The sequence below is a fragment of the Pogona vitticeps genome, chromosome 14 (assembly GCF_051106095.1).
Source record: "Pogona vitticeps strain Pit_001003342236 chromosome 14, PviZW2.1, whole genome shotgun sequence".
NCBI classification, from domain to species: domain Eukaryota; kingdom Metazoa; phylum Chordata; class Lepidosauria; order Squamata; family Agamidae; genus Pogona; species Pogona vitticeps.
The window spans coordinates 808,682-836,279 of record NC_135796.1 but is presented as its reverse complement, the minus strand read 5'-3'; the positions used below and the strand labels follow the sequence as shown (position 1 = coordinate 836,279).

The window sequence follows — 27,598 nt, the reverse complement described above, 5'->3', positions numbered from 1 at the left end:
GTGAACTGCCTTGAGTCCCCTTATCAGGAGAAACGATTGTTTTATTTACATTGACTGTAAATAAAACAAGTAATAGTAACAAAAGGCGTAATCCGTGAGTAAAACAACGTTCTCCTGAACTCGCTACAGCAGACTGGGGGAAATGAGAATAATAAGCCTGCAGGGGGTGAATCGTGTGGCAGCTACATATTGGAAGTCAAAAGGGTGCAGATGGGCCACGAGCCACCTTGAACCACGGCCCCATGAGTGGTGTGGCCATGTGGAAAGCCCTTGGCTTTCATCCCTTCCCGGTAACTGCCTTTGATCGCGGGCTGGTCCCTGGAAACAGCCTGGGTGCTCCAAACCTCCGTCCCCCCTTCCCGGGAACAGCATCTTGTCACTCCTTCGGGGGGGGGGGGGGGCTCGGCTTGTGCAGGTTCCTGGTGCGGAAGGGCTCCCGCGCGGAACTCATCACGTTTCAGAGCAGCCGGGGGAATGTGAGCAGCCTTTTGGCAGGTCTGGGCAGACCTCGTTCACCCGTTTTTCCTGCTGGCATTTGTCAGGTGATGTAGCGGAGGACGGTTTTCCTTGCAAACTATCACACACATGCGCACCCGTACACACACACACACACACAAACACCTTTTCCCAAGAGAATGTTGCAGCAACGTCTGTCTTGCAAGAGTATGCAAGGTGCAGCTCTGTCGGCCGGCCTTGGATTCCCACCAAGAAGGATAAAATGTCCCTGGGTGACCTGAGTCAGTTTACCCAGTGTGGCGTAGGAGGTGGAGTGATGGGCTTAATTTGAATCCTTGCGCAGCCCTAAAATCTCAACTAGGATATTGGTAACGGTAAATGTATTTATTTATTCCATCTATACCCTGCCCATCTAGAGAGAAGTCTACCCTGGGCAGCTAACAGCAAGACATAAAAGCAAAAGTATAAAATAAAAACAACAATAGTAATAGTAGTGTTCAAGATGGCAAAAAAATAATCAGGTGATGACAGGAGGGAAGGCCTGCCTAAAGAGCCAGGTCTTAAGTTGGCTTTTTAAAAGTTCAAATGTACTTCAAACGCCCTGTTAGGGTGGCTGTAAGTCAAATCCGACTGGACAGCAGTGAACAAACTCACCGTGACCTGATTCAGGGGCTCCCAGGGGCAATGGACAGGATCCGGGGAGGGCAGAGTGGGGGCTTCCGTCACGAGCTTGCTCCTCACTTTGTGAGCTTAAGTTTCAGATATCCCTGCTTGAGGACCCCAAGTCGAGAGGCTTGCCCCCCCCCCCCACTCTTCCTAACAGGTTGTTGCTGCAGGCTGGAGAGAGAGAGAGAGAGAGAGAGAGAGAGAGAGAGAGAGAGAGGAAGCTTGGATAGAAGAGGAGGCTCGCTCAGTTCCTTTCTGCCACAAAGGATCGGGGTTGCTTTGCCTGCCTGTCGCTGCCTGAATGTTTCAGAGACAAGGCAGCAGGCGGCAACGGTGCCCAGATGGCAGGAGGAGGGTGGGAAGAGGCGGGCATTGATTTTTACCCCCTTGTTTCTTTTGTCCTCCTAGCTGCTCTGAATGCCAGGACCTCCTCACCCACTGGTACTACGAGAAAGGTGGGAAGCTGTACTGCCACAAGGACTACTGGAGGAAATTTGGAGAATCCTGTCACGGCTGCTCCCTGCTCATGACGGGGCCCGTCATGGTAAGGACAGGGCGCGGGGCAGCAGCAGGACGGGTTGGGGGCCTCTGCCAGCCCCGGGGCCTGGGGAAGTGACCTTTGGGGCCCTGGCTCCCCATAGGCCAGCCGGGGGCGGGGCGGGGGGATTTGGGGCAACAACCACCCAAACAGGGGCTTTTCCTGGCTCTGCAGCCCTGGGTAGAGGCTGGTCAGAGCCAGCGGCCACGCTCCTGGCTGCGCCTCGGGCTTTGGGAGAGCTTGCAAAGGGAGAACGCCCCCGAGTGTGGTCATCCAGCCCCTCCCTTTGCAGAACGGCAAAGCACAGGATTGGGGGGCTCTCCTTTCCAAAAGGGGCCCGAGGGGGTCAGGGGTCCCTTAGAGGGTCCCCAAGACAGCCCTGCTCCCATTCTGGGTGGCATGTCTGATGTCGCCGTTCTTGTCAGGTGGCCGGAGAGTACAAGTACCACCCAGAGTGCTTCGCCTGCATGAACTGCAAGGTGATCATCGAGGACGGCGACACGTACGCCTTGGTCCAGCACTCGGTGCTCTATTGGTAAGGAAGGGGCGGCCACTCTCTGCAACTGCGCAGGGCGGGGAGGCTGGGGGGGAATCCCTCTGTCAGGGGTCTGGGGGCCTTGGACACACAGAGGGGAAGCGGGCTTGGGGAGTCGCGTCCCGAAGCCGAGGCTTCCTCTATCGCTGGGCACGCTGCCCTTCGGATGCCAGCTGTTAAGGGGTTAAAGAATCGTGCTTCAGCACCCACCCTCCACCCCAGTCAGCGTGACCCACAGTCCTGCTGGGTAGGGGAAGATGGGAGTTGTCATCCCCAACAGAGGCCCTGTTCCCCAACGCATGACAGGCCCACCATCTCTTCTCCCTACCCCACCCCCCAGGTTGTGTTGGAGTCCGATGCCCATCACGCGCACACCCTGCCAGCACACTGGGTCGTAGCCCAGCCCATGTGGAGGGTCCGACAGGGGAGTGAGCCTGCTCGGCACCGCTCCCGGGTGGTGAAACGTTAGGAAGGACTTCCTGGTGGGGAGGGCAGTTTGGCCCAGGGATCGGGTGGCCTTCGAATACTTCCGCCCTGCAGGCAGCTCGCTTGGAGGAGCCCCTGGCCTTATTCCGAGGATCCTGGCCCCACGGAGAACACCACCCTCTTCCTGCCCCCCCCCCCCCCCGGGGCACTAACTGAAGACAGAACCTGTTTGGCAGCCCTTTGCCTGTCTGTGTCTGAGTCGGGTTGAGTTTCCAAGAGCAGAAAGGCAGGGAGGAACGGGAGTGGGGGGGTATCTTGGGTCCTTGGGAGTTCCAAGGGCCCCCTGGCGAAGAAGCCTGGCACCACAGGGCTGCAAACTGCCCCCCACTTTTCTTTCCCTCCTGTTTCTGGGCTTCAGGCCTTTGGGGGGATATCTCTGCGTTGGTGGTCTTCAATAGCCGGTACACAGCCTTTCGCTTTAAGAAGCCACCAAAGTACACAGTGGTGCCTTGGAAGACTGTTCGTTTGGCAATAGAAACCTTCTGCTGATGAAACTTGGTTCATATTTACGATGCCGCCCAAGTTCTCGGATGTTTTCGTGCCCCAGACGTCAAGGGCTGCCCTCTTGAAAAGATCTTCCGCTGGAATTGCATGTGGGTTCTTACAGTGACTTGGGGGTGAAAGGCAAGCTCTCTGCTCATGCCTAAGGGCTATCTTTCTGCGCCTCTACCCTGTCAAACCAGATTTCAGATGCAAACTAAAATGCCAGCTTTGCTGGAGACAGGATGTGAGGATAGCTGCTGGCTTTTGTACTTCCAAACTGTCAAGAGTACGTTTACCTCCAAGTTAAACCTTGTTGGCATTAGCAGAACTTAACGTTTGAATAGAAGCGCCCGGGATCTGGTGGGTAATTTACTGCTCTGGCCCAGCATTCCTCCATATAACAATGCTGAGAGAGGGGGGGTAAGACTGAGTGTTACCCTTGGTTTAGTTTGTTCTCTCATTTATATGCCTCTTTAGAGAACCCCCTCTGAGCACCATCCAAACAAGAAGCTGCATAAAGTCTTTAAAAATAAAGAAACAAGCCGTGGTCTTCTTTCACCTGCGCCTTGCACAGGCCAGGCACTGTCCCCTTTCTGTTTTCCCAGACCGTGTCTGGATCCAGGCTAAGGCAGGAGCTCAGAGGGTCCTAAGGCTTTGACGAATAGAGGGTTGGAATGGAAGAGGGAACCCCACCTGTGAGCGTTTGTCAGAGGGCCTGCAGTCTGTGCGGGTGCCTTTAGCCATTAGCCATTGCCCGCAGCCTGATGGGAGGGGTGGGCAGAGGAGAGGGGGCTGGGGAGGGGACCGGGGACCCTCGCTGGGTCGCCTCCCTCCCAGGCTGCTCGCTGGGAAGCCACGGGGCATCACCACCAGACAGCAAACAGACGGCAGGTTTGGGGGTCTCTCTAAAGCCCCTTCCCTGGCTCTCCTCTCCAGTGGTAAATGCCACAACCAGATTGTGCTCACGCCCATGATCGAGAGGCTGACCACGGAATCGCTCTGCGACCAGCTGCCCTACACGCTGACCCTCGTCTCCATGCCTGCAGCCACAGACGGCAAGCGGGGGTTCACGGTGGCCGTGGAAAGCAGCTGCTCCACCTACGCCACTAGTGTCCAAGTGAAGGAGTGAGTACCGCAGAATCTCGGCGGGTCTGTTTCCCTGCTTGGAATCTGCAGCCTTTCCTTTGAAAACGACAACAGCGCGCGCGGGGGGGGGGGGGGGATGACTTTCTCCATGACATTTGTTGGGTTCCGCGTTCTCTTGGAATGAACGCAAAGGCTTCTCCTGGGGCTTGGCTCCTGGGTAGCCACAGCGCTCGGCGAAACAGTATCCGTCTGCCTGGTCCTGCCCCTTTTGCTGTTGGCCCTGCCCGCCAATGGCATGCTCCTCTCCCTCCCTTGGCCCTCCGACTCAAAGAGGCCCACCACTCTGGTTTCCATGTTCTCTGTGTGGAAATGTGTGGACCATCCTGACCACCAGCAAGGGTCCAGAGGGTCAGTTGCCACCAGTTTGGTCACTGCCAGGGCCTGTCTTTTCATGCTGGACATTTCAAAGAGGGCTTGTCTTGCTTTAAGCTCCTCCCTGTGTCTTTTCCCCATGCTGTGAATCAAAAAGGGAATCAGCAAAGGAAAAACACTCAACCGTCTCTCTTGCCTCTTGCTCTCTCTCTCCTCTTGGGTTAGGGTCAACCGAACGCACATTAGCCCTGATGTCCGAAATGCCATTCACCCTGGAGACCGAATCCTGGAGATAAATGGATCCCCCGTCCGCACGCTACAGACAGAAGAGGTGGGTTCTAGGAAACCTTTTCAGCTCCCTTTCTGCCATTCCTGGTGATTTGGGGACTAGACACCAGTTATGGAAAGATCGTGGCTCCGTCTTATTGTGACTCCGTTGTGTGCAAAAGACCCCAGGTTTAATCACTAAGTAAAGCATAAAAGGGGCGTGGTGGTGCTGTGGGTTAAACCGCAGAAGCCTCTGTGCTGCAAGGTTGAAAGACCAACCGTCGTAAGATCAAATCCACACGACGGAGGGAGCTCCCGCCGCTTGTCCCAGCTCCTGCCAACCTAGCCGTTTGAAAGCATGTAAAAATGCGAGTAGATAAATAGGGACCACCTCGGTGGGAAGGTTAACAGCCTTCCGTGTCTAGTCGTGCTGGCCACGTGACCACGGAAACTGTCCTTGGACAAACACTGGCTCTACGGCTTGGAAACGGGGATGAGCACCGCCCCGTAGAGTCGAACACGACTGGCCTAAATGTCAAGGGGAACCTTTACCTTTATCTAAAGCATGAAAGCGTTCTACCTGAAAATCTGGAGGACATTATTCGTAAAAGCCCACCAGATCAAGAAGAAAGCAGAGTTTTCATGTGAACTTCAGCCCCCTTTGGGGGCTGCAGGTCCTGCTTTCCTCCTTTCAGGGAGAAGAAAGGCAGCTGCTGTCCTCGGGAATCTTCTCTCGCCATTCGTGACGCGCCTTCCTTTGTCTTGACTTGGCTTCTCAGGTGGAGGACCTGATCTGCCAGGCCAGCCAGAGCCTGCAGCTCCTGATCGAGCACGACCCCGTCTCTCAGCGCCTGGACCGGCTGCGGCTGGATTCCCGCCTCCCCGGGCACGCGAAGAAGCCCTCGTCTCCCTGCCCCATTTCTGCCTTGGGCCTTAAGGAGAACCTGGAAGGGACGCTCCGGAGGCGTTCTCTCAGGTACCCGGTCACGATGGAGCCCCCCCCCCCAGAGCGGTCGGCCCGTCTCCAGCTGACTTCCACGAGGCCTGGGTGGAGGTGCATTCAGTGGGCAGGAGGGCATTAAATAAGAGACGCCAGGATGGAGTCCTGCCCTGTAGCTTGATGCCGGTGGGCCTTTAGGTAGAGACACTTAAAAGGTGGAGGGACCCTGATTTTATATATGAGAAGGCATGATTTTTCTCTCTGCTTTCAGCCCTTGGGCAATGGTGAGAAAAATCACTGGGCACAAGGAGAAACATGCTTTAAACATTTAACAACCCCTGTTGCACAATATGCCAATCAACCCTGCAGGAAGAAGCTTTCCTAGCTAGGGAACCGTATATTTCTATTCCACGGCCCCAGCACCTGTCTGGGATGCTTGTGGGTCAGTGGGCTGTCCTTGGGCTTCGAATGAGCTGCCTCCCAAAATGGAAGACGTTCCCCCCGCCTTCCTGGGCCCCGACAGGATCCCACTACGAGGCGCGGCTGTCGTTCCATGTGCAGTGCTTCCCCCAGAGAAGCATGGAGTGATGGCGCTAGAAGGCACCTACAAGGCCACCATGTCCAGGCCCCGTTCCTGCTTTGGGGCAGCTTTTCTCCGAGCCTAGGAAGATGGGGGTCGCCAGCACCCCATGTCAAAGAAGCAGACAAGGGTGGTCGCCCCGACCCTCCAATGCAGCCACTTAGAAGGAGCCTGGATGTCTCTCTTGCCCGTCTCTACCCCAGCCTGCTGAAAGGGGGGGGGCAAGGTCCCAGGCATGCCCTCACCTCAGCCGGATCTTGTCCCCCAGGCGCAGCAACAGCATCTCCAAGTCCCCCGGCCCCAGCTCCCCGAAGGAGCCGCTCCTCCTGAGCCGAGACATCAGCCGCTCGGAATCGCTTCGCTCCACGACCAGCGGCTCCCAGCAGATCTTCCGTCCCTGCGACCTGATCCACGGGGAAGTCCTGGGCAAGGGGTTCTTCGGCCAAGCTATCCAGGTGAGGAGATGATCCGGCCTGCGCTTGCGCCCTTCCTGCACCAACGCAAGGGTAGGGGCGGTAGGCTGCGGTCTGCTTCCCGCATTGCTCACCTGCCCCCCTCAGAAACCTTGGGGCTGTCTTACTTTCCCGGTGGTCTACTTGGTGTTCATTGGAAGAGTTTAGAAAAGTTAATTTTTTAGAGTTGTAAAAGTTGTGAAGCCGTGGCCAGAGTCCTGGTAGTGTAAGTCAAACAGCATAAATCTCAATAGTGAATTGCTTCTCTCGAAGGAGTCAGTGTTCACATTCCTTGTCAAGCGCCAGTCGCGTGACGTCTCGTACACAGGCATCGGCTCGTTAACTCTCCCAGCCATTTGCCCTGGGGGGGGGTGGAATACCATTTGATTCAACACCAGTGTGTACTTAAGTCACAGGATTCTGGCCTCCAGCGTAGGGCAGGCACACATACACCCCCAAAACCTTCCTCATCAGCCCCATTCCAACTTCTGTGGCCTCCTCCTCCTCCTCTTCTTCTTACTCAAGAGTCTCTTGTTTTTTTCCTCCTCTTCCTCCTCCTTTCTTCCTGTGGGTAGGAAAACAGTCTGTCAGGTAAGCCCAGCGTTCTGTCCACTGCATGCTTCAGTCTGTGCCATGGTTGGACTCCCTGTGGCCTTCAGTTGGTGCATGACACACACACACACCCCCGCCCAGATGTCATCCCCCTCTTCAGTGACACCAGGCCGCTGTAAGGCAGGGAACGGAAGCGTGTGGTCCAGCCTTGGGGTCCTCATACGCCTGTTTTTCTTTGACTAGAGATGCATGGCAACCCAGCACCCTGCAATTTTTTTATTTGTTTGTTTGGGGGGTTCTTTTGGCTTGGCCTGTATTCTGGAGAACAGTTGTTGCCTGTTCTTCTCTCTTGATTTCCCCGGGCTTTCTCTCGACCTCTGTGTGAGCCTCCCCCAGGCTTCTGTTCTTTGGGAGAGGCTCGGCTGCTCCCTCCTTTCCTTCCCCCAAGCAGGAAAAGCTAGACCTTCAGCCTCTGGGGAAGCCAGCCCCTCTTTCTCTCCACTTTTTGTTTTGTTTTAGAAATCGTTTAAAAATAATGTCAATCCGGTGCTTGCTTTTAGCAACTCAGCGAATGGAGTTTTAATGGTATAATTTTCTGTGTTCTAGTTCTTTATATTGGTTTTTCATTCCCTTTGGGAGTGTTGTAGCTCTCACACTGGGAGGAAAACACAATATGAACCCACCAGCCATACAGATGAGCAAAGATGTGGGGCCTGAAGGCACTGCCAGATTCCAGGAAGGGAGGGAGATTTGGGCAGGTTTTTTTCTCAGGCCCCCGGAGCCCTCAGGGCGGAGGGATATCCGAAGGGGCAGCTGCGCTCCCACAGCTGTAGGTCCTTGCCTCAAAGGGCTGGCAGAGTTGGGGGCTGGAGCCGGACCACGAGCTGGGATTGTCCCATCTGAGCTTGCCGGAAGGTTATTCATTCACCTGCCCACGTCACAGGAGGAAGGAGACCGTGAGCACCAGGCACGGCCGTTGGAGAATCGAGGAGGGCGAGCCACGACGTCCCTTTTCTCTGGGCCCGGCTGCTCCACGGCCTTCTTGAGTCAGCCACTGCTGCTGCCCTCTCCTCCTCCTCCTCCTCCTCCTGCTGGTCCCGGCCCCCTCGGGCTCCTGCTCCCAGCCTTGGGGCAGGGACCCCCCGAGAGCCTGGTGCAGCACGTGGACCATTCGAAAGCTGAGCCCGCCTGCTTCTGCTTGGCCCCCTCGTGCAGGTGACGCACAAAGCCACCGGGAAGGTGATGGTGATGAAGGAGCTGATCCGTTGCGACGAAGAAACGCAGAAGACCTTCTTGACGGAGGTAGGCAGGGTGCTCGAGGGGTGGCCCCAAAGAGGTCTGTGTGCGGCAGGAACCACATGACATGGCCTGAACAGGCGGTAGGGGGCTCAGCCCCACCTCGGCCTTTGCATATATCCTGCATGGGCCGTCCTTCAGTGTTCAGGTGGGACGGGTCACACCAGCCTTTGGGTTGATGTCCAGCCTTTGAGGTCTCCCGTGCTGGAGGCAGCCCAAGGCGTGCTGCCGCCTGAAGTCCCAGCGAGGCCCTCCTGGCCCCCAAGCTCAGGACAACACTTTTGAATTGGGGTTGAGAGTCTTTCCGCCCAGTCCACTCTGGGTCCCTCCTGGGCACCCGCTGCCAGCCAAGCCAACGCTGTCAAGAGCAAAACTCCAAAAAATTAAAAATAAAAGTGAGCCGTGCGGTCCTTACGCCATACGGTGCAGGAGTAGGCGACACCTCTATTAGGCCACTGGAAAATCGAATTACCTGCTGGCTTTCGTGAATCAACACCCACTTCCTCAGGTGTGCACCGGCGTCTTGTCGGTTGTGCAGAGAAATCAAAGAGTCCCAAAAGTTCATGGCAGATGGCCGTGCCATGCTTGTTTCTTAGAAGAAGTTTGAGGAGCAGAGAGACCCATTCTAGGCAAGCCCCCGTCTGAACCTGGGGCTGTTTCCATGTCTGGAATGGCTGGCCGAGGTTCCCGGGGGCCGAAAAGGGTCCTCCGGGCTCCCAAGACTTGTCTCCCCCCCACACACACTGTTCCTGCAGGCCCCAATCCTTGCCTTCCTCTCCCCACCCAGAAGCAGAGGCCGCCTCGCCCTGCCCGGCAGCCTCTGGAGGGGCAGCCGAAGGCCTTGGGGTTCAGCTTGGGTCCCCCCCAGGAGAAGAGAGGGCAGGCGCTTTAAATGTATGCTTTGCGGGTGTTCAGGAACCAGGCCTGGTCCCTGGAGGTCTCTGAGAGAGGAGGAGCTGTGGAGAAAGAAATATAGCAAGTGGGGAGGATGGGAGGGGAGCAGCAGCAGAAATGTGGGGAGAAGGGGGAGCCTGGCTCACCCCACCTCTTGGCCTCTCTTCCCAGGTGAAGGTGATGCGCAGCTTAGATCATCCCAACGTGCTGAAGTTCATCGGCGTCTTGTACAAGGACAAGAAGCTGAACCTTCTCACGGAGTACATCGAGGGGGGGACCCTGAAGGATTTCCTCCGGAATGTGGTGAGGGATCTCCGGGAGGAGGAGGCTCTCGGGAAGCCCACGGCTGCTCCCTCCCTCCCTCCCCCCTGCCCCGCCCCGTCCCAAGAGGGGGTGACTTCCAGGGGGTGAGGGAGCCCTCCTGTCCGAGATGCTGACGCCTTTCTTGTCTTGCAGGATCCGTTCCCTTGGGAGCAGAAGGTCCGCTTTGCCAAAGGGATCGCGGCTGGCATGGTGAGTGGGGCCGCTCGGTCGCCAGTGAGCAGCTGGCCGGAGGGATCAGAGCCTGCCTGGTCCTGAGGGCGCGGGAGAGACAGGCGAGCGGCCGGGGCGAGGCGGGCGAGGGAGGCCAAGGAGGAGCCCCTCCAGCCCATGGGCCTCTTTCCTTGCCAGGGTTGGCAGACGAAGTCTTGAAGGGCCTGCCAGCTGATATGGCTACAGAGAGAGAGAGAGAGAAAGTGCCACTGGGTGGGATTCTGCCCAGGTGCTGCTGCCCGACCTCTTGATCCTCCGTGGGGCTTCCCTCGGCCTCGGACAGGAATCCTGCCCATGGGCTGGTGGTGTTCAGAGATGTCCAGGGCAGCTGCAAGAGGTTCGGGCCGGGCCACCCGGACTCGTTCTCTCCCACCTCTCGGACCTTGCACCCGAGGCCAGCTGCCAGGAGGGTCGCGGAGTCTGCTGACCGACCCAGCAGGGAAGGGAGGTGGGCCCTGAGTCGCTCCGGGAGCCCAGGCCTCCATTGTGTTAGGTGTCATCTTGAAACGGCTGGATTTACGCCGTTTGTAAATAGAGGCATAGGTCTCGTGGCCCAGGTTGTAAGCGCTGGAGCTGGAGGGGAGGGCCGAGGCCTCCGGTGACCGTGTCTTCTTTTGCAGGCGTACCTGCACTCCATGTGCATCATCCACCGTGACCTGAATTCACACAACTGCCTTATCAAACTGGTGGGTGCTCCCTCCCTCCCTCCCTGCCACTTTCCCTTTTGCTGCTCCTTCTCCTGTGTCAGCGAAGCCCATTCCTCCAGCTGGGTTTCTTCTTCCGACCCGACCCTCAGGGCACTCTAAGGCCAGCTTCCCCCTTTTGGAAAGGATCCTTAAATGGAGAGCGATGGGTATCCTTTGCAGGTCCAGAGTCCCCCCCCCTTCCTCCTTTCTTTTTAAAATGCTGGTATACAGGATTTTTTTTTGGGGGGGGGGGAATGTGTAAGCTGCTTTGAGCCGACCTTAATGAGACAAAGGGCTGCTTTCCATATTTCCAAGACTTCTGGGTAGCCCACCTTGGAAAAACTCTTGTTCATAAGGCTCTGGTGAGACAATGGAGATGGGGGGGGGGGGGCAGATGGATTGCCGGCTTGACCCCAGAGGAGGCAGCCTCGTCGGGTCACTTTCGGGTTGGGGAGGGCTTTGTTTCCCCCCCTCCTAGGGAAGCACTGCTGCAGGGCCCTACAGTTTTTTGTTCCTTTGCAGCTTGACTGCAATGGGGGTCCAGTAGCCTTGGTCGTCTGGAAGGGGAAAGGCAGCGTGTCTCTGGCTAAAAGCATCCAGTGGAAATCTTGGAGGGGGGGGATTCTCCCATGCCTTGCCCCCCCCTTCTTCAGAGGCTCCAACAGTGGCAGGGCCTCACACCCGGCCCGGAGGAAACGGGAGGGCCTTTCTAGTCCTTGCCGGTTCTGCTCCGGCCGAGCAAAGGGACAGCGGGCTTCCCTCTTTGTCCCCGGCTGCAGGACAAGACGGTGGTGGTGGCTGATTTTGGCCTCTCCCGACTGATCGTGGAGGAAAAGAAGAAGCCCCCGCCTGAAAAGCCGCTCTCCAAGAAGCGGACCCTACGCAAGAGCGACCGGAAGAAGCGCTACACCGTGGTGGGGAACCCTTACTGGATGGCCCCCGAGATGCTCAACGGTGCGAGGCCTCGCGGGCGCCCTGGCCTGGGCTCGGCCGAGCCGCTCCTCTCCTTGGGCTCGGCCATGGCCCTCCCCTCAGTGCTCCCCAGCTCTCCTCCTCAGCCATGAGGCTCCCCGGGATGGGTTGGGGGGGAGGTGGTTTTCATCTCCTCGGTCCCTGTCGGGCCGGTAAGGATGATGCAGGGGAAGCCCCTCCTCTGTCAAGGCTACTGGGGCTCCTCCCGTAGGCAGGTGAGGTCCCACCATGCCCCAAACCCCCTTTAAAAGGGCAGAGGAGGAACCCTTGCCTCTCGGTGCTCCCCACCGTACGAGGGGGGCAGGTGGGGTTGGGAGACCCGCACCTTCTTCATCTGCACCCCCTCGCCCTCCCGGTTTTGTAACAAACCCCTTTCCTCCTGCCCCACCTTGCCTTTTTCACTCCAGGACAGAGCTATGATGAGACGGTGGATATCTTTTCCTTTGGGATTGTGCTTTGTGAGGTACGCCCGGGGGGTTTCGGGAGCTGAGCGTCGCTCGGCGGCCTGAGGGCTCCGTCTGTCCCTCCCTCCCTCCCTCCCACCCGGCTGGGCTTTCCCGCTTGGGACCCCGAGCCCTCCAGGGAGTGGCCTGGGGTCACGGCCGAGCCCTCTGTGTTCCAGATCATCGGCCAGGTGTACGCGGACCCAGACTGCCTTCCCCGCACCCTGGATTTCGGTCTCAACGTGAAGCTCTTCTGGGAGAAGTTTGTCCCCGTGGACTGCCCGCCGGCTTTCTTCCCTCTGGCGGCCGTCTGCTGTCGCCTGGAGCCAGAGAGCAGGTGAGGCTTCCCGATGGGCCTGGAGCATCTTGGGTCAGGCTTCCCTCTGCACCTCTCTCTCTGTGTGCGTGCGCACGCGTGTGCCGGTCTCTCTGAAGGACGTAGCGTTTTGCAGAGCGCGGCAGCATCTGTCACTCCTGGCTCAGGTGTTTTGCTTTTAAAAAAATCAAGTAACGAAAAGAAAGGAAAAAGAAAGGAGGACAACGAAGGAAGGAAAAAAGCCACCCAGAGAGAGAGAGAGAGAGAGAGAGAGAGAGAGGGAGGTGACAATGAAAGGGTCTCTCCCCAAATGTGACCAGATGTCTCGATAAATGTCTGTATGACAGAAATGTCGGGTTACCGATTCAGCTCCCGACGCCAGCGCGCTCGGACGGTTGTTGGGCAAACTGGAAGGAGGTTTTGATGGGGCTGGAGTGCAGGGGTCTCTCTCCTCTTCCTCCTCCTCCTCTTCAGCATTTATTTACCTGTGGCTTAGACGAAGGAACAGAGAGAATTCTTGCTAGAAAATTGGGGGGGGGGGGCTGGCGCTTCAGGAGTAACAGGGCATGATATGCTTCGCGGAATGAAAGACGGTTCAGAGCGGGACACGGCCCAAGTTCAGAAGGCTAGACCCTTCCAGGCTCAGAGGCGGCAAGGCTGAAGAACCCCGGCTGCTCCCTCGGCCTGGAAGGGCTTCCTCATAGAGAGTCCAGATCTCCCCCCGGAGGGCTGGCCCCTTCCCTTCTGGGGCTGCAGAAGCACAGCGCGGGTTTGGGTGGCCTGTAGCCCGTGGCTATTCAAGGCCCGGTGGATTCTGTGGCGTTCTGCTCTCCAAGCTGTGGAGTTTTGATGGTTGACTCCATGGGGAAGGAGGGCTCACCACCCGTGGGTGTGTCAGGTGGGTGCCCCCGCCCCGGGCAACGTGGCTTACCTGTTTATGGACCAAGAGCTTTTAAAACGGTTTCTAATTGTTTGGACAGCATGCTTTGCACTCAGGAGTGGAAAGGCATGACGGGCCGGCTCCTTTCTCTCCCGTCTCTCCCCAGGCCCCCGTTTTCCAAACTGGAGGACTCTTTCGATGCCCTTTCCCTGTACCTGGGAGAACTGGGCATCCCGCTTCCCTCCGAGCTGGAGGAACTGGACCACAACGTCAGCTTGCAGTACGGGCTGCTCCGGGACAAGCCGCCTGGGAGCCTGACTTAGTTCTCCTCGGGGGACCCACCCTTGCTGTCCAGGGGTTGCCCCAGAGGGGCTGGCAGGGAAGAGGAGACCCTTGTGGGGCCTTCATGGACCACGGCTCACCCTCGCCCGCGCGCCTCCCACGACCTTCCTTCTGAGCCTCGCTACCTGTGGATCCGGGGCGCACTGTTGCCGCTGGCTCCTTCCGGCTGGCCGCGTCACTACAGACACTACAGACACTCCGTTCACTTCGGAAACAACGTTCCCAAGGCCTGCTTTGGGGGCCGCCCCCTCTTGATGGCGGCGGTCTCTGAACCTTGACTGAGACTGCAAAGGAGGGGGAGAGGATCTGGGCTGCTTTGCTCTGGAGGCCAAGCTTTCCCGCTTGGGAGCCTTCAGCCCCCTTCCCTGACCTGTTGGAAGGACAAGGAGCCGGAGGGAGGCTGCAAGCAACGGACCTCGAGGGCTCCAACGCCTTGCCCAGCCCAGTCTTCTCATCCAATCGCAACATGACCACTTCTTCCAAGGAAAACACTACCCAAGTAGATGGGATCTGGAACCCCATCAGCCCTCCGCCCTGTGGGGGCAAAAGGGGCCCATGGGGTTGCCAAAAGGGGCCTGGGTCGCTCCTTGCACTCCCCCCCACACACACACACTTCAGGAGGTTCTGCGTGGACCCGAAGCAGCTTTCTGTGTGATGTTACCTGTGACATGAATGGCCACTTAAAATCTGACCCTCCCTCCGTCCTTGGAATGGGAGACCCTCTCCTCCTTTGGGGCCGCCATGCGTCGGAGGGCTTCGGATGCCCTCGCCGCCACTACCTCTGTCCTCCATTTCAGGCCTCCCGTTTTCTCCCCACAGACTGAACCAGGAGCCGGTTCTGGGCTCTTGTGTCCCACACGTGCTTCCAGGACACGAGGAGGACGGAAGAGAGAACCTCTCGGGCCTCCCCGTCTTCCCCGTGGAGGGCAGCCGGTCCCCCCACCCCCTCGGCTGCCTCTTTCTCCTCCTTGGAGGGCATCGTCAAGAGCCAGGAGAAGCAGGAGACTGGAGGGCCACACCGGTCTTAAGGGCTTTTGGCCCCCCTCCCCAAATTAGCCCTCCCTCCTTGGCCCTCCCTGTGATCTCAGCGCTCAAGAGTTAAGCCTCCTGGTCAGGAGAGAGAGGCGTGAAAACCTGGAGCCCACCTGGCCCTCAGGCGGGTTTTCATCATGTCAGAGTTAAGAAACGATGGCCGCTCCAACTTGGCGCCAGGGAGCAGGCGGCTTTTTCTGTCTGCTGGACCTTTCGGTCCGATTTTGCTCCCTTTCCCTCCCTCCCACCCAGCCCCCAATTTATGAATTTGGGAGTCAGTGAAGAAGGGAGTCGAAACGCGGATCACACCCTCAAGAGAGGCTGGACTCTTCCAGTCACACGGCGAAACGTTTTTGTTCAATTAAAAGCAATAAACGTTATCCTACAGAAACAAATCAGGCTCGTTTTGTGTTGGGAGCGCCGAGGAAAGTGGGGGGCAGTGCGTGGATCAAATCCGTTTTTAAGGGAAGTCAGAGAGCCTGATCCTGACGGAAACGAGGACGGATGAGATCCAATTAGGCCGAAGGTACGGAAGCTTCAGGGAGAACAAGGCCACCCTGGAGATGGGGGTGGTGGTGGTTACTTGGCCTGCCACGGAGGGCAGCCTGGCTGAAGGTGGCCGATCCCACCACCTTTCGGTCCTCTCCACGCTAAACAGATCCAGCCGACCCCCCCCCCTTCAGCTGTTTCTCCCAGGGCTGGTTTCCAGACCCTTTACAAATGTGGGACACTCACGCATAGAACCACACAGCACCCGTGTATAACCTGAATTGTTTTATTTCATCACCAATGAGGTATTTAAAACATTTAACAAAGAAAAAGATCTTCAAAAGCAATTAAAATCAATATATATATATATATATTCGGTAAAAAAAGAAAAAAATCCCTTCTCTAGCTTGGAATAAACAGAACTTTGGAAGGAGTTCCCACTCTTGGTGGCCAAACGGCAAAGGCTTAAAGGAAAAGTATGGCTGGAGTGCGGCCCTCCTTCTGGGCAGGAGGAGGGAGTGTATCTGGGGGGGGGTCTTCGGCCCTTAAAAAGAAAAAAAAACCACAGCTGTCAGACCGATGGCTAGGGAGGGAGGGGGCCCCCAATTGCAAAAACAGCCTCTCCTCGACACTCCCCCCGGGTGCAAAGGCTCAGGGCCCAGAGGCCATTGAGTGTGTTTTTTTCTACCTTTTGCGCCGAAAGGGTGGCTCCCGCCTGGAGTCCCCATCCCCGCTTGCTTGCAGGGCGGATGAACCCGTGGCCGGTTTGCAGGCAGCCCCTGTCCCCGGATGCTTAATGGGCCTCTACAGATGAGAGGTCAGAGATGGCTTGGTCCTTGGGAGAAGCCCTGGCATGGCTGGAGTGGTCCCCGGGGGACGGGGAGGGAAGGCTCCATTCCTGTCCCTCTTCCCTGCCCTCCGAGGTGGAGTCAACAAAAGCTCCCAGCAGAGCAAGAAATTCCCTTTCCCTCTCGACAACATGTTTTTTAAAAAATAGCCCTGCCCGACCCCGGGGAGGAGGAGGCAGAGATGGTGGAAGGGTGCTCTGGACGGGGAAAGCTGCTGCGAAACGATCCGTCTCCTTGGGCCGAGGCGGGAAAAGTCACCTTCGGCTTCAGCTTGATCCTGCTCACATTCGGGAAGCTGGGCTGTATCTGGAACGGGAGGGTCAAGGATCTGCAGATAAAACTCGACAGATGCTGCCTTTCCCACAGCCGCTGCCTTGCGCAAACACAAACGGGGATCCGGTCTACATTCAAATGATCAAATACTGGCGTCCTCGGAGGGGGGGTAGGCTTACATCTCCTGTACAGCCCCCTCCCTTTAAAAGGCCCTGCAGGCACCAAAAGAAAAGTAAAAAAACGCAAAAATTGACACCGACGAGACCACAGACCGTCCGGGGAGCTCCCACCTGTGGCCAGCACAGGGTGGCTTCCGTTGCCATGTTCCACGGAGAAGGCGTGGTGACCGGGGAGGGCCTGCCCCCCTCCGCTGTCCGAGCTCCCTTCCGCACAGCTGGGGCTCAGCTCCCTTCGATGGATGACAATGGAGGATGAGCCGGTCCACGCCCCTCAAAGGCGCCAGGGGGGGGTCCATCTCGGCTCCTCCCCAAACAGGGGGAAAAAAAAACCATACAAATGTGCTCTCCCGCTGCGTGGTGAGGAGAAAGGAGCCGTGGCTTCTGGAAGTCCAACCCGGGTCCCTTGGCGCCTCTTCTTCAAGCGCCGGGAGTGCCCGCCTGCGCCATCAGGGGCGCGTCCCCTTCGTGAACGTCCTCCACGGGGGTCTGGTTGGAGTGCACCACAATCATGTTCTCATCCACCAGCTCGCAGGCGGGGTTGGTGAAAGCTGAGAGCGGCAGCGTGATCCGCTGCATTTCACGTTCGTACACCTTTTGCTCGTGCTGCTCCTTCAGGTCTTTACCCCTGGTGCAAGAGAGAGAGAGAGAGAGAGAGAGAGAGACAGGTATGAGACACGGAGGATTCTGTGCCCCTTTCCCCAAAGGACCACAGATACAGGCAAACACAGCTTATGGAACTCGCTGCCACAAGATGTTGTCAGAACCAGTTTGCTTTAGTTTGTTAAAATGATAAGGAAAAGTATTTGGGGGACAGGTGGTGTACAGTCAGAACTTTGAAAAATGACTTAAGAGGGGAACAACAACTCCCAAAATTCCAACTTCCAGGGGGCCCACCCTCCGGGGGGGAGGGTAGCAGCCTCACCGGGAAAGGCAGCTAAACAAGAGACTATTGATGGTACCAAATGCTGAACTAGACCACAGATTCAGTCCAACAGACCTGTTTTTAGAACAGGCTAAGAAACCAGAGTGTTTAGACCAGAACACGGAAGCAACTGGTGACAAGCCACGCCTGTAACTAATTACCTGCAGCTACTGCAGTGGAACTAAGTTACATTTCAGAAATAACAATAGCACCGTCTGGTTGCTTTCAGATTTCACTTTCAAAGACATTTTCAGAGGCCCCCTGACTGGCTTTTTTTTAAAAAACAAACGGCTTTATGCCATTTTCTTACCCATCCTAAGGTACGGTTTTGTTTCATCTCTGTGATTTTTGGGGACCCTCCTGATGGTGTAATATCAGGATCGGCCACAAGAGGGAAGCAGAGAAGAGTTCCTTGGGTGTTTTATGTTGTTCTAATGGACAAACTGCTCGCTGGGTTGCAGGCCAGGCAAAGGAGCCTCTGGATGGGAGGTTGGCTTTGGGCCCAAAACCCAACGGTTGCCTTTCCAATCTCTGTCTACCCTCACCTTTTGGTTCACATAGGACAATTGTTTTCTACCCTTCTTATTAGGAGAGATCGGCAGTGCTTCCGGGACCTCCAAATACACTTTGAGCATTTTCAACCACAACGTCTTCCTTAGGGAACCAATCCTGCACAGGGAGAAGGATCGTGGCCCAGTCCAGTCCGTCGCGGTTCAAATAAGATCGGTCTCAGGGCCTGAGATCTCTCTGCAGAGGGAGCGCCTCTCATGTGAAACCCCCTAGAACGTGTATAACCCCTCGTCCTCTCCGGCTCTCTGAAGCCAGCAGCTCCTGAGGAAGACTTGCCTCTTGTAGATGTAGCCCACGACAATTCCTGCTCCGATGCTGATGATGATCACCACCATGATGAGCCCCAGCACGTAGCCTGTGGCGGACAGAAGGAAGGAGCATCCTTTCAACACCCAGCCACACCGATGGGCCGGAGGCATCTCCGGGCGCCTGCCCGCCTTCCAGGGACCCTCCTCTCCCCCTCCACGTCCTACAAGGGACCCACCAAACCCTGCCTGCCTTCATTTTAAGAAGGTGAGACTCACACGGCAAAAGACAAGTCCTGCCAGGGGAACTCGGGAAGGCAGCAGAAAAAGAGGGAAGACCCAATACCAGATGGACTGGCTCTGTCAAGGAAGCCACAGGCCTTGAGTTTGCAAGACCAGAGCAGGGCTGTAGAGGATTTCTGGGGGTACCTCATTCGTAGCATGGCCATGGGTCAGAAGCAACCTGACAGCACGTAAAGCTAATTCCCAAGGCTTTCCAAAGGATTTGGAATTGTTTTGGGAAAGCCACAGGGGGGAGGCAGGGTTTGCCAAGAAGGGAGAGGAGGTAGGTGGGGGCTTCTGGGAAGACAGGCCCCACTCCCACCCCACGCTAAAGGCTTTGCAGATGCATGGATCATGACACTGTGCTTTCTCCCTACAACTAGCCCTTCTGTCAGTCTCAAGATTTCTCCTTCCTCTTGCTTTTCTAAGAATCAAGACATCAAGCAACCTCCAACACTAACCCTTTTTCTCTCCTGCCCTTTTTGGCCCCTCAAAACCACCCCCAGGATCCCTCCCGGCTATCCTGGGCCAAAAGCGCATGCACACACACAACACACACACCGCCCGCAGGTGATTTTCCAGGAGAAGGTCCTCACCCAGCGTGCCCAGGTCCTTCTTCTCGTTGGGCCTCATCTTCACCCTCTGGCCGATCCCGATGACGGGCTGGACGGCGGCCGACTCGCTCCGGGAAGGCAAGCTGTTGGCCGGCTCAAAGACCTGGTCCGTGCTCCCGGCTGCGGCCGTCTTGACGGTGAGGGCCGTGGACGCCGTGGAGGTGGAAACTGGCAGGCAGGACAAGAAGCAGCCTTGAGTCAGGGTCTCTCTCTCTCTCGGCCACTTGCACGCGTCAACCGAGGAGATTTTCACCCCAGGGCAGGAAAAAGGGGGCTCGGGAATCTCGGGGTCCAAAGACACCTGAAGGCCCGGCGCCACCAAAATTCTTTCTGCCATTCTTTAAAAACGGATAATGCGCTTTGGTGGGTTGTGTCCCGAGAAAGACACGTGGGGTGATCTCGGGTGCTGTCCATGAAACGGGCTAGTCTTTCAAGGGCGTTGCTGTTTTCGCTGTCACGGGGCACTCTCTCTGCCCCCCCCCCCCCCGGTGTCACTTCTCTCCCTTCCTTGCCCTTCTGCAAACCGGGTCCCCTTTTCCCAGAAAGTGGGGGTGGAGGACCAAAGTGGCCCCTCCAAAGGGCCTGCTCCCCCCCTTATGAGGAACCTGGCCCTGGGGGGCACCCCCGAGATGGGGGTGGCCTCGTAGAAGCCCAAAGGAGACCCCCCCGACCCGCACGGCATGGCGGATCCCGGGGGACAGTGGGTCCTCTCCGAGAGCAAGGACTGCGCCACCCCCACCGATCCCCGAATCAGCCAAACCGCGAACGTGGCCGACCGCCAGGTGCACCTCACGGCCAGTGGCTGTGGACGAAGGGGGGGCGGCTGGGGCCGTAACCTCGCCCCACCTGGGATGTGCTCTTTAATGACAATCCAGGAAAAAGGGCGGAGGGTGGTTTTTTTTCTCCTGCCCCACCGAGAGATTGTCATGTGAGCCTCTGGCAGGAAAACCAAACCAGAGTCTCGTGACGCCTTCATGGCCAAGAAGTGGTTGTTCTGGCAGGACGCCCAGCCGAGGAGGATCCCTCCCAGGCCCCAAAAAGCGGCTCTTGATCAGGAAACCCTCTTGCTCGTTAAAGGGCCAACCAGCCTTCTTGGTTGGTGGTGGTTGTTTTTTGGGTGGGTTTTTTGTTTTTTGTTAAGAATATAACCTTTGGGGGTTTAAAAAAAATCGCACAGGCCCACGGCCCGCCGGGGCACCCTTGCTTTCGTAACCCAGGTGGGTGCAAACTCTGCCTGGCCCTCCTGGGGGCGCCCTTGTTGACTGATGGCCAAAAGGGAAACGACCCATTAAAACTGCTTCCCTCATTTCCTTAAATTTGTCTTTAATTGGGTGCCCCCACCCCACTTCCAAATTGGGGTTGCTGAGCCCCATGCAAGAGCTTGGGGAAAACTCCTTTTCGGAAGGTTAAAAAAATTTAAAAGGGCATAATTTTTGTTTTTCCTTAACTCAGTCTAGAGAGAGCCCAAAGTGGTACCACTACCAAGAGGAAAGCCCGAGGAAAGTGCAATGTATTCCGGTTCCCAACGAGACCCGCCCCCGCAAACCCCGACCCAGGAGGAGGAGCCTTGGCCAGGACCACGCCCCCTTCTGCTCACGTGCAGGAAGGGTAGCCGCGCCTACCCGGGGGCGTGGCAAAGTTGTTTACACCACGAGAACTCTGCGGCGAAAGGATGACCTCATCCCCACCCTGTGGCCAATAGGAAAAAGAGCGCAGGGCCTGGAGACAGAGCCAGCCAATCGCCCGACGCGAAGGGGGAGGAGACTTGGGTAGTGGGGACGAACGACGTCATCTTCCCCCCCCCGGATGGTCTTGCACCAAGCCGGAGGGGGCAAAACTGAGCATGCGCATTACAGAGAGAGAACCCCAGCGTGCAAAAGGCATCGGGGTGCGTGCAGGCGCTCCGTGCCTCTGAGCGCATGCAGAGTGCAACGGCTCTATCCCCCCTCCCAAAAAATCTTCGCTTTTCGCCCCCGCCCCTCCCCGACCGAGAGGCCATTTCAGGGAACAAAGCCTTGCCCAAAAGGCCGCCCCCCCAAAACACGCGAGGACGAGGCCGGGGGGGGGGGATCCCGCCCGTGCAAGCCGGCCTTCTTCTGCAGGGGGAATGCCCGGGGGACGGTCGCCCGTGCAAGCCGGCGGGGCTGGTGCACACGTGCAAGGCCGTCACGCGTCTTCTCTCCCCCCCTCTGCCCGAAACCCATCCGTGCACGTGAGAACGGGCCGGGGCGCCCCGGGTCAGCGCCCCTCGGTTGCCAGCGTCCCCCTTTGGCTCCGCTCCCCGCCCGCCTCTTCCTCCTGCGGCGGCTGCTGCATCTCCCGGGGGGGGGCAGCCTCCTCCCTGCCCGGACGGGCTGCAGCCTCACCTTCCGCGGCGGATCCGAAGCCCAGCCCGGCCGCCACCACCACCGCCAGCAGCAGCAACACCCGCCGCCGGGCCTCCATCGCTCCGCTCGGCCGGGGAGGCTCACTTGGCCGCGCCGGGGAAAGGGCTCGGCACCAGCCCCGCCGCCTGCCCGCCCGCCCGCCTGCCTGGCTTGCCTCGGCTCTTGCCCGCTTGCTTGCTTGCTTCGCCTGCCTGGCTCGGGCTCGGTAAACACGCCGCGGGGGCAGGAGCAGCTCCGCCCCCGCCGCCCGCCCGCCCGCCCGGCTCCTCCCGCGATCGACGCCGAGGCGCCCGCCGGGTCCTAAGCGGGGCTGCCGGGGCCTGCCTCTCGCCCGCACTACTACTACTACCACCACCATCCTCCTCCTCTTTTCTCGAGGGCTGACCCTCCAGCCGGGGCCACTTTTCCGCCGTTTCCTGCCCGGACTACAAAGCCCATCACCCCGCCCCCGGACTGCAAAGCCCATCAACCCCCCCGCGCGCCCGGGAGACCGCGCAGGGCGTCCCGCAGGTGCAGTCGTCCCCCGAGGAACGCTGCTGCTACACCCCCGGGGCTCCCTCGCCTGGATGGATGTGTATGTGCGGGGGGGTCCCTTGCTTTGGGGTCCCTTTTGGGGAAGCCCAGGAACGGGGTGGTGGGGGGGCCGCCCTCGCTGGCTCCTGTCGGGGCTTGTGCGGGTGCCACGGCTCCCGAGCCCCGGGGGGAAAACCCCAGGAAGGCGCGGCGCCTCCTTGCGCAAAGTCAGCCTGTCCCGGCCTGCCCGCCAGAAGCGCCCCGAAGGCAACCCGGCCGGCCCGGGGACCCGAGATCATCGCGGGCCTCTTCCCCTTCCTTGGAAGCCCCGCGCACGTCTGAATGGACGACACGGGTCAGCGGTCCTGCAGATTGCCCCAGGTTGGAGGGAAACCCTGCAGGTCGAGAATAACCTTGACCGTTTCCCTTCCACCTGGTCTGTGTGAGCTTGCCCATGTTACCTTGAGCAGGACCCCAAACCCCATCATCCCCCTGCCAGCCCAGCCCAGGTTACAGCAGGTGTGTGGGGTTTTTTTTTCCAGAAGTTGAGGCCCCTTGACAAAAGCCACCTTCCCTCCCTCGGGGCCAAATCTTGCATGCCGAGAACTGGACCTGCAGGCTGAGAAAAAGAAACACAGAATCTCGCCATCGTTGCCAGAATCAAATCTGCAAGTGCCGGTTTCCGTTTCTGCTGCCCCCCAAAACTGAGGTGGCCATTCTTCCCTTTTGCCAAAAACCTTCATTGGACTTTTTAGGGAATCCTGAGGCAGCGATGGATTAAACAAACGCCAAGGGTCCTGGGGAGGCACAGATTTTTTTTCCAGGACGGGCCGCTCCCCAATCTTGGAATCTTGCAACCGCTCTTGTCCGGGAGGCAAATGGCAGCGGTGTGGTTTGGGCACCCGGCCACCGATAAAAGATGGGGCGGCTATTTCTGGCCTTGTTTTCGAGACGACCTTGGCCAAGAGGGCTGCCCCCCCTCCTTGCTTCTCTACCCCCCCTTCCCCTCCAAGCTACGACTTCTCCTCCAAACGGGTGGAAGATTCTGCCTTCCTACTGCCAGGGTTTCATGGTCACCCTGCAGCTCCCTATCTCCGGACCTCTCACAACAACCAGGCGGAGGAAGAGCCCCCCCCCCTTTTGTGTGTGTGTGTATGTGTGTGTGTGTGTGAGAGAGAGAGAGAGAGAGAGAGAGAGAGACCTATTTTAAGTGCTAGACTCTGCTCAGAAAAAAATGATTAGGCTTGCAAGCAGAAACGCCTGTGAAGAACGGCTGGATGCATGTTTCAGATGCCCTCCTCTTTTGGAAAGCAGTGAAGAGGAAAATACTGTAAATTTCTTTAAAGGAGCCAGAGTTGTTATTAGAGGAGCTAAGATCATTTGCTCCGCTGCCTCTTCCACCACCTGGTTTCCTGTCTAGCCTTTGGGCAGGCACGGGGAAGGTGCCCCAGCCGGCTGGAGAGGGTGCTGGTCCTGCACGATGAGAGCAGTGGTTCCCCACCTTGGGTCTCCAGAGGTTCTTGGACTACAACTCCCAGGAGGCCTCGTCACTAGCTACGCTACAGCCGCTTCTGTAAGGGAAGAGCGACGGTCGCACACAATCTGTGCCACCGTTGGTGAAAATATTCCTCAAATAACGGCCAGGTAACGGCTGCCTTTGGCATCGCCAGGCCAGAGATGTGTGGATGTTCCAGATTGTGTTGACATGCAGGACTCGGAGCGTTTCCGGCTGCCTGTGGACCGGATCCTCTCTGCCGAGGATCTGGAGCAAATGGGTGAAACGAGGGCGGCCTGGCCCGCTGGTGGGGATCCCTGTTGTGTTGCAGCAACACCTCGTAGATCCAGTGATCCTCTCTTCCCCCCCCCCCCCCGCCCAAGGTGTGAAGGCGGAGAGCAGGCCAGGAAGTCTCGCTGCCTCCCACCTTTCCAAACTGTGCCATCATCCTGTCACTTGCCTCAACGGTCATAGACCCACTGACTCCATGGGATTTCCCTTTAGTGGTTGTTGTGGTCAACTGAGATGAGGATCGGGGGCTCCTGCCCGTTGACCCACGTCCAGGAGGAAATGGAAGACCCTTCTCTCCATCTTTAGGGCTGTAAGAGGGACCTGTAACAAAGCCCTGATCCTTTGCTGCCCTTTTAAGACGCCTCATCGCTGTCGCCTGAGGGGTTTCCTCCCTTGTTGTGCGGGTATAGAATGGGGGGGGGACAGATTTGACCATCCCCCCCCCAGGGTGGAGCAGGGGTCAACATTAACTGCAGAGTTCCCAGCTGCGTAATGGATCTCCTCGAAACTGGGAGGGCAGAGGCTGGGGGACCCCTGCACAAAGGAGGTGCCTTTTTTTGACTCCCCAGTTGGAGGCACCCAAGGTCGCTGGGAGCCGATGCTCCTTCAGATGGGATGGGGGTGTGGGGGGAAGGCGGAGGCAACTGGGTTGGCGGGAGGGTCGGACTGGCTTGCTCAGGTTTTGAGCGTGAGACAGTGGTGGGGAGGAAACCAAACCGCGGAGCTGCCAGGGCAGCGTTGTGAACTGGAGAGCCCCAGAAGGCCAGAAGAGGCCTCAGGGGCTGCCGTACCACCGTAGCTGCTGTGGGTGGCCTGGCCTTGCAGCCCACAGGGAGCTGAAGCGGCGGCTCCTCTTCCCTCCACATGTGACCGAGCCACAGCCTTCAGATCGACTTCGGCTCGTCGCCCAAATTAGTCCCAGAAAGATGGTGGACCTTCGCATCGGGAGACTTCAGCAAACATGTGCCCGAGGAGGCTCTGCCTGCTGTCGGGATCTTTCCAGGCAGGGCAGGATGTGTGCCAAGGGGTGCTGAGCGCTAGGAGGAGCTGAGGAGACTCCCAGCCCCCCCCCAGTGGCGCAGGGTGCTCTGTTTGGTACACACAGAGAGAGAAGGTGGGAGGAGAGCAGCCTGCGTGCCAGCCCTGGAGGGTGCGGTTTCCTGTTTATTCCTGCTTCAAGTTGCATTTTTGGAATCTGTCCACTTCATAGCAAACACAGACACAGAAAAATACTACTCCTTCTTTCCCCCCTGAGGACTAAATCCAGACGAACCCACGTCCCTCTTAATGGGGGATGAACACACACACACACACACCCAAGAACATAAGGATCCCTTGAAAACAGGGAGGGTGCTCGTTGGGGAGAGCCACCGGTCCTCCCCCCCACCCGCCTCTGGGTTCATAAGAGGGATCAAAATGAACCGTCCCAGATGGCATCCGAGGGAGAGGCTGACAAGAACGCCCCCAGCTTCACCCGGCTCAGGTTTCATGTGGGCCCGGCTGCTGTGCCTTATTCAGTCCACCGCCCGGTGCCAGCTTTGGATACAGCACCCACAGAAAGCGCTAGACGAGAGTGCGAAGTTCGAGGAGGCAGGCAGGAAATCTAACTCCAGCAAGAAGGCAACACGGAGAAAAGGCCAGCGAGAAGGTGCCCCCAAGAAACCCCAGCCTGTCCTCCTGAAAGCTAAGTTGCTCACCCGAACCCTCTCTCCTCACTGGGTTGGCCCACTTCCTGATCACGCCCCCCCCAAAAAAAGCACAAGAGGCAACAGCGCTTTGGATCAAACCCTGTGGGCTGCTTTCCAGGCACAGATGTGAAACTGTACGTGCTTTTTATCTTGGACGTCGGATTCATGTGGCCTCTCACCCAAGCGGAGAAAACAGAAAGCCAGGCACTGAGATCCGTGAATGAGTCACTTCCAGTCTCCGGAGAAACCCCTGCTTTGTTGGGCTTTTCCGTTCAATCAGACACCAACAGGACAGCCTCATGAGCAGAGGATGCCTTCGAAAAAGATTTCGGGCAGACCTGCAAATGGAGGATTAGCCTCCCGAATAGAGGACACGTGATCACCCTTCTCCTCACCTGCCAGGAGCACTTGCTTTTGTATTTCATGGAATCCTAGAATGAATGAGTTGGAAAAGGCGCCCCCTAAGATCATCCAGTCCAACCCTCCTGCTCAAGGCAGGAATCCAAATCAAAACAGATCGGACAGAGGGTGGTCCAAATTTCTCTTGAGCCTTGGAGCGCTCACCACCACCCGAGGTCATGGGTTCTGTTGTCGTACTGCTCTAACAATTCAGAGGTTTTTCCTGATATTCCACCAGAATCTGGCTTCCTGTCACTTGAGCCCATAATGAAAAAACATGCCTGGATTGAACATGAGCGGGAGAGTAAGAATTATGTGAAAGGTGCATTAACAGGCGACGGGTGCTTTGACTAACCTTTCCGAAACTGGCAAGTTGGAGGCTTCTGGGAACCTCCATTGGCTTGAGCAGCTCCCGTTATCTTGGACGGCTCCTTGCCCTGCCTTGTGATCCAGAAAATTGCACAAAAATGGTTGGAATGCTAGATTAGGGCTCAGGAGGGCTGGGTTCTAATCTCCACACAGCGATTAAACTCAGTGGAAGGCCTTGGGCCAGGCCTCTCATATCTCTGCCTCAGATGCCTCACCGGATTGTCAGGAGGATTAAGTGGGAAGGAGGACAGCCACGTCAGTCGCGGAAAATCTAAAATGCGTGCCGTTAGCCTAGTCAGGTAAACAAACAAACACTGGGGGGGGGGCATTCCCTCCCGCTCACTGCAGTTCAAAACCCTTGCAATTACGGGGCGAATCAGAGGGCGCGGGTCCTGCCTCCAGGAGCGTGGGAGACTTCCTTGTCTTGGGTAGAAGCTGGACTTTTCCTGCCCCTCTTGTGACTTCAGATGGGCAGACACACCTTGGTAACCCCCATTTCCCCATCCTCTTCCACAAATTTTTGAGCCCACGATGGATGTGTGGATTCTCCTGAACGCCCAAGATCAATTCCATGCATTTCTTGCACAGAAAAACAAGAGTCAGGAAGCTGCTTAGAATTATCTCCCACCTGGACTCTTAACCCAAAACCCAAACCTTGCTCCGTAGTACATGAAAACTTTTAAGATTAACCAACGAAAGGGGTGCAATGACTGGCAAACCAAGCCTAGCCGCTTTGTGCCAACAGCATCCTGGGCTGGCCCAAGAAAAACGAGACCAGCACCGAGTTGGGAAACGTGTCAACGACGGTCGTCCTTAGAATCCCTCGGCCGGGATGCAGAGCGTGCAAGGCTTCCAGGAGGAACTACTTTCCAAAAAGTAACTTTTCTAATCTCCGAGTAGGAAATGTGCCGAGACACCTCTGAGGCCAGTGGAAACTGGGAATCGCCCGTCTAACGGGTCTCAATGTCAGGGCAACAGAAACGCCTCCGTTTGGCAAGGAACTCAGCTGGCAGTGCCACCTCCTGAGGAGGGGACTCCCCGGATCGTTGTGACATGGGGAGTCCTCCCCGAAAGTGTTTCCAGCAAGAGACCAGTTGGGAAGAGCCACTGGCCTCTCGGCTCTCTTTCACGTCCACAGAGTCTGGGAAGTTAGGGGCCGACCGTAAAGGGTCCCTATCCGGACCTCTTCACCCTTGCGGGCTCCTGCCTCTCACGCGTTCCTTTCT

The 27,598-nt window shown here is 57.5% G+C and overlaps 2 protein-coding genes across 3 annotated transcripts in view; one reads left to right on the top strand and one right to left on the bottom strand.

The window, feature by feature from the left end:
* The window catches only part of LIMK2 (LIM domain kinase 2), a 31,435-nt gene extending 16,232 nt beyond the window's left edge, over window positions 1-15,203 (top strand). For both annotated transcript variants that reach the window (XM_072983453.2, XM_078381904.1), the window contains 14 exons: window positions 1,531-1,666; window positions 2,086-2,195; window positions 4,101-4,289; window positions 4,848-4,953; window positions 5,669-5,865; window positions 6,678-6,864; window positions 8,629-8,715; window positions 9,775-9,906; window positions 10,060-10,116; window positions 10,758-10,823; window positions 11,603-11,777; window positions 12,203-12,258; window positions 12,418-12,575; window positions 13,601-15,203. In XM_072983453.2, the coding sequence (XP_072839554.1) occupies window positions 1,531-1,666; window positions 2,086-2,195; window positions 4,101-4,289; window positions 4,848-4,953; window positions 5,669-5,865; window positions 6,678-6,864; window positions 8,629-8,715; window positions 9,775-9,906; window positions 10,060-10,116; window positions 10,758-10,823; window positions 11,603-11,777; window positions 12,203-12,258; window positions 12,418-12,575; window positions 13,601-13,757 (1,813 nt within the window). In that variant the 3' untranslated portion in view covers window positions 13,758-15,203. The remainder of the gene's footprint in view (window positions 1-1,530; window positions 1,667-2,085; window positions 2,196-4,100; window positions 4,290-4,847; window positions 4,954-5,668; window positions 5,866-6,677; window positions 6,865-8,628; window positions 8,716-9,774; window positions 9,907-10,059; window positions 10,117-10,757; window positions 10,824-11,602; window positions 11,778-12,202; window positions 12,259-12,417; window positions 12,576-13,600) is intronic.
* Window positions 15,204-15,569: 366 nt separating this feature from the next.
* Window positions 15,570-21,793, bottom strand: PIK3IP1 (phosphoinositide-3-kinase interacting protein 1). Its single transcript, XM_020799110.3, has 4 exons — window positions 21,597-21,793; window positions 19,213-19,398; window positions 18,366-18,444; window positions 15,570-17,222 (listed from the first exon to the last, which is right to left on the bottom strand). The coding sequence occupies exons 1-4, from the start codon at window positions 21,673-21,675 to the stop codon at window positions 17,015-17,017; spliced, it is 552 nt and encodes a 183-aa protein (XP_020654769.3). The 5' UTR covers window positions 21,676-21,793; the 3' UTR covers window positions 15,570-17,014.
* Window positions 21,794-27,598: the final 5,805 nt, after the last annotated feature.